The following is a 12541-nucleotide window of genomic DNA, read 5'->3' on the forward strand; positions in this document are numbered from 1 at the left end:
GCTAAAACTTAGGAATTCCCAGTTCTGGGTTTACGCTTTCAGGCTCCCCTCTTACCCCTGCTTGCCCCAGGAACAACACAAGACAGCTACCTGCCAGCCTGCTTCAGAATTAGCATGCAGCTCTAATAACACAACTATTTTCAGTGTTTTTAAAGATAATCAGTATCCCAAAGGCATTTGCAAACCTAGTATTTCTAACAGTAGTCAGTGATAAGAGATTTGAAGAACAAGAAAGGTAATGCTCAAACCTTAATTGAAGTGAGATTTTTATAGAATTCCGAGTCCAAGGAGGGAAGTTCATCTACAGAGCTGTAGAAGACACTGTGGTGGTGCCCAAGGAGCTGACTCAAGAAGAAGGAAGCAAATGGTACATCCACAACTATTCCCTACAAACAAGAGGGCATGTGCAAGTTTCTATGTGCACTTGTTAAGTGCAACATCATCGGTTACCTGTGAGGCCTGCAGGACAGACTACACCTTGTGAAACAAGAATAGAGATGCAAAACATCTGTAACATTTTTCATTGGAATTAGCTAAAAAATCACATCCTCCTAAAATCCACTAGTTAGTGGAGCAGGTGCAAAAAGGCAACCACAAATAGGAACTCCAAGGTTCCTTTAAAGAACTACCTATGTGGAGAGGGTCATTCTGCCTTTCCATCCTCCTTTTAGCCACATAACACTTTTAGCGACATAACACTTTAAGGCAACTAGGTGTTTATAAGTTGTAACACCAAAACAGTAGAGCATTCCAGCCAGCATCCACAGCACCAAGGAGCACAAATGAGTAATGTCCCAGGTCATGTCTCCAAAATGGGTTTGAACATACCCTTGAACAAGTGCTAGGCCACACTACCATCGCTATATTTACCCACACCATTTTTTCAACCTCACCTCCTCAGTTAGCACCTCCTCAAGCACATAACTGATATTCTCATAGAGCTAGACCTGGACAGTGCTATACCAACAGTGACAGTATGCAAATGCAGTACTTCTGTCTCACCTCATATACGGCCTTCCCAAGCATCTTCCCCACAAACTCAAAGAGCTGCAGGTAATTCTCATGAATGTAGGATGTCGGGGATGGATACAGCCTCTCATCACCGCTGGTTGTCTACACAAACAGAGATAAAACTATGACAAACTAGTATGAATCTGCTTGCAGCGTGCCATCAAGATCTGCATCTGCAGCCCCGTATCATACCTTGAACAAGTTGAGCGCAGGGTCAAACACCTTCTTTATTATCTCCTCCAGAAACTCTTTGAAGACACCATCCTGATCAATACCAGCCTCATCAACACCCAGATCATTCACAAACTTCACTCTGATCACCCCCTTCATAGCATTCTGGGAAAGCTGCCGTAGCTGTTCATATCCATCCTACACAGACCGGAAGAGCCACAGACCAGTCATGCAGGAAGATGTCAAACACCCATGCAGACATACAGCAGAGAGAGACGGACAGAGAAATACATTAGATCTGCATTTGTCATTGAAATTTACATTTGAAAAGACTGGCATTTTCATTAGACAAAACGCCAGGTTTGTAGATGTATGAATTGAACAAAGGCCCATCATTTTCCTGTAACATCCCTTCAAATAAAAGTTGAAGGCAAACCCAGGATTTCCCAAAAGAAGGCTGCCTTCTGAGGCAAAGCATTAGAGACCTGGAACCTCATGATGTGGGAAATAATTCTGCAACTCCAGCAAAGGCATTACCCTTCAGAAGGGGCTAGAACAGGCAGGCAGAGCTGGCCAGCCAACAGTTATAACTGCATACCAATCCCAATGCATTTCAGAATCTGAAAGGGACAGGCTGAGATTTAAAAGGCACAAAAAGCAGGAAGAGAAAGACCGAGGTGCTTATTCAACAGTTGCGTTAAAATGTGTCAGTTGCACAAAGGAGTTTTTAGCAAAAGTACATCCTCTGATCGATACAGCAATATTTTAAGAATATAAATCACAAACTGCCTTTTGTTTAAATACTACAGTAAACAGACTGCTGCATCTTACAGAAAACAGTGCAATTTGGCTGATCAGATTCTCTGGCAAATCAAACAAAAATCTTGTACTACCCTAAAAAAAGTGCAAGTTCAAAAGAACACAAAGAAAAGGAACAACGCAGCCAAACACAGCAGGTGGCTGAAGACATATGCGCTCTCCACTGCCCCCTACAAGAGTTTGATCTACAGCAGAAGCACATGCAGTGTATCTTCTGCCCTTGAGTTATGTCTTGACTGGAAAGCAGGGCCCAGCCTATGAATAGGGGAAAACTTCAACAGCAGTAAGATGAAGAGCGTCAATTAAAACTGGCATTAGAAAAACAAAAAAATGCACCTTCTGTCAAGAAAAGAGTTCTTGAACTGAAGAGAGCCCAGCATGCTTCTGCAGCTAAAAGCAAGGAGGAAGGGCCCTTCAGAACCTGACAAATCCCCAAATGTACAGATTCAGATGGTGGTGTGCTTCTGCATGAATAAGCAGGCATGTTTACTCTCTCACACTTATCAAACCTTGACATTTAGCTGCAGACATGTCAACATATGCAAGATCATTTGGCAAAGGAACAGTGTGTGCATGTAACTCAGATGGATGTCAAATCCTAGGGTCTGATCAAGGCAAAAAGGGGAAAACTTTCCTGGCTTAACATAGCTTAACAGTAAAGCAACAGCATCCCTTCAGTCTCCACTAGAAGAGCGTCTTTTGAAGGATTCTGAATGAGATGAGCAACAAACTAAATGCCAAGGAGAATTACAGTATGAATAAACCACAGAAATGCTGACAGCGTCTTTCAGCCCCTTACCTCTCCAAGTTTTGCACTATGCCTGTCTCAGAAAACATGCAGTTCTGAATAACTTCCAACAATGCTCATCACCTTCAAGAATCACCTCCCTGCCCAGGCCTGCCAGTAGCAGCCTTATCCAACTGAACGGGGAACTGTCACCAACAGAGTCAGAACTGGCACTGGATTCCTCAGCACTCAGAAAGAAGATAAAAACATATTCACTCCACATTCTTGTCAGGCCATATTAGTGGCTTGCTGGTTGACTTCTGCAAGCCCAGTCACTTACCTCCAACATCCGTGAGCGACGAATAGTGATGTGTGTGACATGAGGCGATGCAGAGCTGGTTTCAACAAGGCCAAGCTTCTCCTTCTCCTTTGTAACCATGTTTCGGAAAAGAAGCACTCTCTTAAAAATAAAAATGACTTGTAAGTCTTCATTCACAGTGAGCCTCATCCTCTAGCACAGCAGGGCTTTCAGAGGCTTCTGACACATGCCAAAACCAGCTCTTGGTCGTCCTGTTCCCAAGGAGGCTCACTGATGCTACTATTACCTATTTATTAGAAGTAGTGGGAGCTGCTTCCTTGTTCCTCAGTTGGCCCCAGAAACTCCTGAAGCCCTGCTCTGCAAGGGACAGGATACCGACAATGCTGAAAGGGAAAAGCTCCTCTCCTATCACCATATAAAAAGCCATCATCTCTGCAGATTTACTATACCACCAGCCTTCTGCATGCAGACTCTTTCCAAGGTCACATCAGGCACTGCTGGCTGAGTTTAAGCAGCTCCCCATATAAATAAGCTCTCTCCCAGTGAAAGAAACCAAGACAATTTAGAGGAGATATGTGAGAGGAAAGAAAAACCAAAAACAAAACAACAAACAAACAAATAATCCCCCAAAACCACACAGACCCTTGTCTAACTGGCATTTCAATCATGAGCTCCAATCCAGGAAACACTGAAGACACGTCCCTTCTACCGTAGGACCACCTAGGTCACTGGCTTTTCAGCCTCCATCCTCTGTCCCTGTACCACTCACGTTCTTGTGGGGAATGACATGAGGGATGTACTGCAGGAGCAGCTGGGCTCGTTTCTTGTCCTTGTCCAGCTCCTGGAAGAGCACGCTGGGTTTGAGGTCCCTTATAAAGAAAGGCACAGATTCAGAGATTCCTGAGAGACATCCAGGCGTAGTAAACCACCAGTGGTAAGAGGAAACCTGTAATGCTCCCAAAGATGACCTGAGCTTGAAGTGCACATCTAACAAAACCAGAGCCACTCAGGCTGTTAGGTCCTGAGTCACTTTTCAAAGCATCACTCTCCATGAGCAGCAGCTAATTACAGCATGAGCAGCAGCTAGTTACACTGCAGAACAGAAGTAGAATAGGAGGGGAGTCCTTAAATCTAAGCAGGTAAACAATGTAGGGAGCAATTCTGATCATGATCTCATGGACAGAATGAGAGAGACCAATTTAAAGGAAGGGATCCCAAAAGAGCCCCCTGAAAAGGAGCTGCCACACTAGGACTACCACACAGGTGGACATGGCCCTTGCCTTGGGCTGGGACACTTACTTCCGTAACCAGTGGTCATCAGGAGCAAAACGCCTGCGGCAGTCCCTTTCGTACAAGACCATGAGCCAGCCGTGGACAGAATGAAAGAGCTCCAAGGTCTCCCCTCTGGCATTCTCTGAACAAAAGGAACAAAGCAGTAGTGTCTAGGGCACCTTAGACAACAGGAGTGCCAAGAGCAATATGCTGATCATCAGTCCCACACTAATAATAAAGGCATGTTTCTCCTAACCTGCACTGCCTTCAGAGGGAAGGAAAAGATTGTGTGTCCCCCAGAAAACACAAACGCTCTTCTCTGATCAAAGTGAGAAACCCTTAGCCACATGAAGCCATCTCAGCCAGCTCCAACAGAGCCATCACAACAGAAATGGACGACATCAGCTGAATGCAGCTGTCGGAACTGAACTGTACTCAAATTGTACCAGCATATAGATCCAAAGGGCCTTTCCAACCTCAACCATTCTATGATCTACAGACAATACATCTATGGGGACTCCAGCAAGTCAGCTCTGCTTTGTCAAAGCATTACATTACATTCTTGTCCAATATGTGGTCCAGTCATGCGAGACTTAGTCTTTGGATGGCAAAACTAACATTCCCATCGTGTCTGGTACACAAATTCTCATTTGAAACAGAACAGTGCATTGTATTTAGTGCCAAACATGATAGCAGTTTCTGGACACCAAAACACTGGAACGCATTTCCAAGCCACACATAATGCATTATGGTTTTGAGCAAAGTATTAACTAGCAGAAGCTTCAAATTCCAAAATTAATGCCATTTATTGTTCAGTAGTATCCTCAATTCAAGCTACTGAAAACACTTACCCACGATTCCATCCCAGATCATCTTAAACACAAAGGAATTCAAAAAAGATGAGATGGTAACAAGCTCTTCCAGTTTGAATGAAATCTGCTCTTCATAGACTTCTATGTCATCAAGAATCCTATCAGAGAAAGCAACCCCAAATATGCAAATGTCAATTTAATTCCCCTCTGAAATTTTCATAAGGCAACAGCTCTTATTTCTGTGATGACATGAGGAACTAGAACCATAAACAACTAAACCTTATTTATTGGTTTTGATCAGTATCTGATCCTAACAAAAGACAGTATGAAAGGTCTGAGATATGAGTGAAACCAATATTTCATAGCAAAAAGAACCTGTGCACTAATTCCCAAAGAAAGCTTTTTCATCAGCCAAGCTAAGAAAAACTGTTCCTACTGACAAGCAAGGCTGACTCCCCCTACCCTTTGTGCTATGCAAGTCAATGATCAAGACAGCAAAGGAATTGTGAAACAAAGCTGGGGAGGGACCATTCCTGCAGCAGCACTATACCACTGTTCCTCAATGCTCATCTGGGTTCATCAAAGTGTTTGCTTTGGACTGAAGCAATCATTGCCCACAAGCAATCAAAGAAATTTTATTTCTACTCTCCCTAGCCAGTGCTGTAATATTTCATTACCAGGTCAGGCAGCTGTATATCCCTTAAGAAGCAGCACAAGGTTGACAGGACAGTTCTTTTGAAGTCCCTTTCTCTTTCTTAGGATTTTATTAGAAAAGTCTTCTGTTTACTCTGCCTTGTCTAGTTATCTCTATGCAAAGGCAGTAACACCTTAACAATTCCTCTTGAAACCTAAGGAACATTCAAGAGTTTCACATTACAGATCCAAAGAGCAACCTCTGCTTGCTACCTACGTGATAAGGTGGCGGGAACAGTCACAGAAGAGCATCAACATGGCCAGCAGCCTCTTAGATTCCTCCGTGTCATTATTCAAACACTCCAAGAAGAGTTTTAACCCACCCTGTGGTCCCAGTTCGCAGATAAAAGCCCATAGTTTGGGCAACAGGTCATCTAGGTAAGTGAGGCCTAGCAATGAAAAAATACAAAGCACACTCAGTAACGCTTGTTCTGCCTACTTGTTCACGCAGACAGAAACAAATGTGACTTGGAACTGACAAATCCGTTTTTCAAAGCAACCCTTTTTCTGAAGGGAGCACATACATCAAGCTTCCAAACTTGACTGCATTAATAGAAGTTGTACAGTCACAAGGGAAGCAAAAGCAAGCTTTTAATCAGGCAGTAATATTCTGCAAATCTGCAGCCCCCTCTCACTAGTTATTCTGTAATTTTAGAAAAGAATTAACTTCTGTGGCCCAGTCATCATTACAGCCATCTTAGAGATGAAAACACACCAAACAGGGTTGTACCTGTAGTCAGTGCTATAACCAGAAACAAAGCATCCAGAGCTCTGGACTCACTCCTCTACTCTAGCCGCTAGACCCAGAGAGTGCTTATCTCCTCCTCCACCCACTCTTAGACAGGTAATTTGTTTTTAAGATATATGAAAGCACTCACACAGCATATAAAGATTAATATTGCTAGCCTTCTTGAAAACACTGACCCAGTCTTAAGGTTGATACGGAATAAGCAAGCTTTCATTACAGGCAAACTTGCTTCAATTCATATTCTGGAGAGTTAATATTTGATAAAGAAATGATAAATGTTATTGATCAGATGTACGATTCAGGGTGGAACAAGCTTTCCGCCCAGCCAGTGAATAACATGTTGTCAGTAATAAAACTACCAACAAAGTCAAGAGAATTTAATAAAAAAAAAATCCACTTTTTCTTCCCCATTTGAAAAACACATGCGCCCAGACCTGTAAGAATCTGGAGGCGGATCTGTGTTAGCGTTGTGAGCGTGGTTTGGTACAGGACACAGATACTGCACACTTTCTGCACCTCTGCTGAGTCCACTCGCTTGCCCCCTACAGGCTTGAGAATGTTGCGGACAGACGCAGACTTCTGGAAGGCTCGCTTGAAAAGACCTGGTAACAGAGAGAAGTGCATCGAACGTTGGCTCAGCAGACAAAAGTTCTATTCCAAAACATTTCTTACCCTCAGCTGCTTGGCAGCCCTACAGCGAGGAGGATTTTAGCAGACAGGTCACTCCATGCACGGTAGGTTTTCACGGATCTTTTTGGTAGAACACGTATAGCTGCTAGCAATGCAGAAGGTGTTTCAAGGGAGCCATTACTCCAGAGCTTAAAACCTAACAGAACTGCAGTACCTAATAAGCCACAGGATCTAGCCTTATGTGCAGTAGCTGAAAAACAGCCAAATTACAGCTGTCTTATTCCAGACACTTTTCTGCAGAAACACAGGCAGACCTATATGCCAGCTTCCACCTGGGAATCTGGTCTCCCCATCCTGCCTTCAGAAATAATATGCTACGCAGTAAGCAATCCAGCGATTTGGGAAAGAATGGGGGAAAAAAACAATACTAAAATAAACAAGTATTTTCATGACACCAAAGAAAGAGACTTGCCCCAGCTCATAGAGGCAGTTTGAGCAGGAATTACAAATAGGAGAGATCATAGCCCATCCCCACCTAAGCAGCAGCAGCTGCTGCAAGAAGTTACTCAAAGCTTTCAGACTAGTGGGATAGTCAGATTCCTGTGTGAGAGAGAGAGACCCACACATATGCATGCACACACGCAGACAGACACACACACACACAAGCAATCCTCCAGAACTGACTCTTCACGGGAAGGCTGTTCTGAGGGGAAATTGGCTGTGCCGGCAGCTGAGCCATTTCCTGATTCTCCAGCAACTTCTTGCTGAGCACATCACTGAAGAGGATGCGGATCATATGGACTCCCCAGAGATGCTGCAGTTGCTTGGTCAGCAGAGGCATGGACTCGTTCAATCTAAAAGGTAAGTTAGAGACAGGTTAGAAGGGAGGCTAGAAGAAAACACAGTGCAGCAGCACTTGGATACATCTAATCAAAGCACCCACCCTGCAGTTGGTCTTCATAAGAAGAACTGACATACAGATGCTATACTGAGTGTGGCAATATCGCCACTGCTTGGCAGTCTAACCCCACTTCACTGAATTTCCTCACGTAACAGTCTGTGTTGAATGTAGCAATTTAAACAGCACAGCTATAACCTGAAACACCTATGGAGTTACTCTGCACAGGGTCACACTGTTCACCTCATAAAGCATGAAACACATTGCCGCTTAAAAAATATAGATACAAGAGCTGGACAGAGAGGGACAGACAGGGACTTAACGCTTATCTGTCACCATAAGGTTCTCTCCACTTACCCATAATCCACAGTCTGGGAAAACCAGCCCAGAACAGGATGCCAGTGAGTGAGGTTGGATTTCTTCTGTGAAACATACTTCTGGCAGTAGGAGAGCATGTGAATGAGCACACCAACAAAAAGAGTTGTTTCCTCCTCAAGAACTTTATCATTCAAGGAGCCCAAGTACACAAGGTTACCTGGAGAAACAATCAGCATAGAAAAACTTAAGAGGAACAGATGCTGCAGGACAGTGGGTACAGACAATAAGGGCACTGAGTTCATTTTATCTCTTTTCATGTCTGTGGAAGGGTTTCTGAGAATAACAACTATTGGAGGCTACCCCACAGCAAGCCACTTCCAGCACACATCAACCACCAAGGTGATGTGTCACTTTGGTATCCTGGAGCTGTCTCAGCTGCATCCCATCCAAGCTACATACAATCAATGGTTATTTATTTCCTGAGTTCCAAGTGTTCTTCTTGTTACCTTTTACAGAAATATGACCTTAATTATTTTGGTAGCACATCTATTTAGGTAGGTTAGGTCTGCTACACTGCAAGATTCACCTGGAGCCCAAGTGAAAAGCTAAGAGAGAAAATGCTTCATAGGTAGGCATGATGACATGTCTACAAGAACAAGTCTCTGATCTTGCTGCCACTTGCAAGTGCCTTCTTAATATGCTTAATGCTAAACCATACTTGCAGTATCCTAATATAAACCTGAATTATTTTAGAAACCAGCTAAGTAAGGATAAAAAAACCCAGCGGATTGAAGGCAATTCTGACCCATGGAAAATGAAGATTTGACACAAGGCTCTCCTCCAAGCACAGTAAGGGAGAGGTTTTACAAGTGCTTACCCAACAAGCAGAGTGTGTGGCTCCCCTCCAAGCATACACAGACATCTCGGCACTGGGCCTCGCGACTTAAAAATAGGATGAACTTGCGGAAAAGTTCGTGAGATTCTATCACTGCCAGACGCTGAAAGACAGAATTTAACAAACTGCAAGTGAGATTGAGGAGCCTCACAGAAAACAATGCATCTGACCTGTCACTAGCAATTTGGATTGCCTATTCTTTCCAAATAAAGCAGCAACTTTTAACTGTTACACTGAAGAGAGCAAGTCTTTGATATGAAGCTGGTCTAAGAAATAGATTCCTAATATCATAGGCAAGTGATAGCCCACGCTAACCAAGAAACTCTTAGAGGTGAATATGCCATGCTGTAGTTGTAGACAGACCCTCAGCAGTCTGTCTACAAAAACACGCACGTTTTGCACAAAGCTCACCTCTGCCTGCTCTGAGCTACACAGAGGAACAAACACATTAAATCAGATTTATAGCCATGATCCTTTCCCATATGACAGACTGACATCTGCTTTGGCTACTTCTATCATAACAGAGACAGAAGGATAACAGCATGCAAGAATTCCAGCCGTGTGTCACAAAAGACTTGCTTTACGATGGACAAACTGGAGGTAAAAGTGTACTCGAGTACACTGCACAAACTGGAGGTAACAACTGAAATAGTAGTTTGGGCCTAAAAAGGAAGCTGCAGCTTTCTCTGGACACACTCACTATAGAAGCTGCTGAAGTAAGTTTCTGTGACAATATCTCACTTTTATGTCTGTCCTGCTACTTTTGACTGATTTATTACAGTCATCACCATTTTTACCCAAGCAGAAAGCGTATTTGTGACCTCAATTACACTGCAGTTCTGACTGCACCAGAGAGACAGAGACAGCACGCGTGTGAGGGAGAGAGCAAGCGTGTGCGCGTTTGCACACATTCTAGAAGTCCAAATACAAGCAGCAGCTGTGCCATGATAGCTAAGGGCCTCAACAGACATCTGGCCCTAGGATCCAGATGTTGGGCTGAGTGAAAAAAGGAGTCCCAGTTCTCCATTAAAATAAACAAAGGATAGTAGCAAGGAGCATCACTTGCATTTTATAAGCCAGGGAAAGTGAAAAGTGCATTAAATGACCCTTCCCAAGCCACAGGGAGCAGCCTGTGGAAAAACGGAAGAACCCTGATTTTCAAAGTTAAACCAAAGGCGTAAGAGCAGCCCTCCTCACTATGCTAAGACAGTTAAAGGACACTTCCATCACTGGAAATATTCTTCCAGTGTTATTACTAGCATGGCAGTCTAGCCCATGAGCCCATTGGCATTAGTAACTTTTGTGGTATTAGAAAGCCAGGCAATGCAGAGAGTAGAAGGATCAAACACTTCCAAAAGAGAAAGTTGAAACTGAGAAAGAGAGAAATGCTAAAGCTCTATTCTAAGAGCTGATAAAATGGAATAATGAGTGGCCTTATATGATAGTCAATGAACTTTTGGTACTATTACATCATGCACTTACCTCAGGTGTTAGAGTAGCAAGATGAGTCATTATAGCAGGCACAGACATGACATGTATCAGAAACGATCTCAACAGATTGTCTGAAAACTGTGCAGCAACCACAGGGCTACAGAAAGAAAAATACTTCAGTACAAAAAGTCTGCCCTAGCTGTGTACGAAACAGTCATTCTAACTGGCTGATGATTCTATCCTCATGAAGAAGAATTGTGGGGAAAAAAGTGTCATGACTCAAGGGAACGTAAGCCGAAGAGTTCAAAACATAATATTCTTGCATGCACATCCATTCTACCCAGAGCACCCTAAATGTTACCCAGTTCATCTACGAAGTTTCCCCTTTCCCCACTGTCATCAAATCAGTAATTAAGTAGCTGTTTTCATCAGGCAGAAGTTCAGTGACTTATTCAAGGACACCTATTGTTATGCCCGCGAACATCACATACTCATGATCCCAGCAGTGACAGCTATGGAAGGAAAGTGGCACAGAATTAACCACTGTAGTCTTAAAGAATGTTCACTACTGGCTGCAGATTTCTAAAGTGAAGAGATGTGATCTCTGATCAGAACTGCACTCCGACATCTAGGCTTACACTAACACTTATTACTGACCTACAGCTTTTTGAGATGAAAAATGACTACAGCGAAATGGGCTATTTGCCTAAAGCAGCTTCTTTCATCCAGGTGATATACTCAAAGGCACAAAGAGAGACTGGCAGAGTGAGAAATCTTCAGAAACACAACAAAGACAACTTTGGCTGCACATCACCCCAAGCAGTTCTGGCTCTCTTACCGCAATGCAAGAGAGAAGATGGCAGTTAAAGAGCCTTTGGACAAGGATGGTCTGGATCTTGCCAAGCCATTAGTTAGCAAAATCTGGAAAAAAACAATAAGAACAACAGAAAGACTGCAGAGCTCAGAAAACGTTTGTGACTACTCCTGAAGGACATTGTGCTCATTTTCAGAGCCAAGTAAACAACTAACCAGTAAACAACAACAAACAGTTGCTACAAGTCATTTGGCAGAAGTAGAAGAGCTCCAGCTTAGTAGTGGCATAACAGAAACCACATTAAAAAAAGTACAAATTGCCAGTGCTCCACGTCCACCTCCTGCCTGGCATACGCCCCCAGAGATCATAGACATTTCCTCAGAACAAGAACAGCAGCACAGGATTGGGGGTTGTTTTTGAATAAATAGAAGCACTAACTGCATCAGCCTCAGACTAACCTGCAGCACTGAATAAAATCCTTTCTGATTGAGGTGTCCCATGATATTTGCACAGATGTGGTTCATGGCAGGCCTCAGGGTTTCACCTTCAAGGATAAAACAGTGATGTTGCTAAAAAAGTATCACAGCTGCACTGTTCATTCCCTTACGTACTGTAAAACAGTTTGTCAATTCCTAAGTCCCTCTTACCAAAACATCTTGCCCTTCTATGCAAAAACCCACTATTTTAACAGCATTCCACATCAAGTTCCCGTAAAATGGATCATTTACGCTGAGTCACATTTCTTCACTATACATATCTACCTCTTCCATGTGCACTTCCAACAAAATCCCAGAACTACAGCCACATCACATTATACTCTGAATGCTCTGGTGTGTGAGACTTTGGAGAACTATGAGAAATTTGTAACACTGAGCTGCTGCTGTTTTAAGAGAACTACCTTCTCTAATCCCAAGGGGATCCTTACTACCTTTTCTGCGCTTTGTGCAAACACAGAAGCATAATGAATCTTTGTGGAAAGTATG

The 12541-nt window shown here is 43.2% G+C and overlaps 1 protein-coding gene across 6 annotated transcripts in view; it reads right to left on the reverse strand.

Annotated features, from left to right (window-relative positions):
- UBE3B (ubiquitin protein ligase E3B) overlaps positions 1 to 12541 on the reverse strand; it is a 35569-nt gene that overhangs the window by 19280 nt on the left and 3748 nt on the right. For all 6 annotated transcript variants that reach the window (XR_009960161.1, XR_009960160.1, XM_062590045.1 and 3 more), the window contains 15 exons: positions 12017 to 12102; positions 11583 to 11665; positions 10796 to 10901; positions 9296 to 9416; positions 8458 to 8635; positions 7887 to 8056; positions 7007 to 7174; positions 6042 to 6213; positions 5171 to 5289; positions 4347 to 4461; positions 3817 to 3916; positions 3069 to 3188; positions 1204 to 1380; positions 1003 to 1113; positions 249 to 386 (listed from right to left, as the gene is read on the reverse strand). Coding sequence is in view for 4 of the 6 variants with exons in the window: in XM_062590045.1 (XP_062446029.1) it covers positions 249 to 386; positions 1003 to 1113; positions 1204 to 1380; positions 3069 to 3188; positions 3817 to 3916; positions 4347 to 4461; positions 5171 to 5289; positions 6042 to 6213; positions 7007 to 7174; positions 7887 to 8056; positions 8458 to 8635; positions 9296 to 9416; positions 10796 to 10901; positions 11583 to 11665; positions 12017 to 12102 (1964 nt within the window). In the remaining 2 variants the exon portion in view is untranslated. The remainder of the gene's footprint in view (positions 1 to 248; positions 387 to 1002; positions 1114 to 1203; positions 1381 to 3068; positions 3189 to 3816; positions 3917 to 4346; positions 4462 to 5170; positions 5290 to 6041; positions 6214 to 7006; positions 7175 to 7886; positions 8057 to 8457; positions 8636 to 9295; positions 9417 to 10795; positions 10902 to 11582; positions 11666 to 12016; positions 12103 to 12541) is intronic.

This window comes from Rhea pennata, chromosome 17 (genome assembly GCF_028389875.1).
Source record: "Rhea pennata isolate bPtePen1 chromosome 17, bPtePen1.pri, whole genome shotgun sequence".
NCBI classification, from domain to species: domain Eukaryota; kingdom Metazoa; phylum Chordata; class Aves; order Rheiformes; family Rheidae; genus Rhea; species Rhea pennata.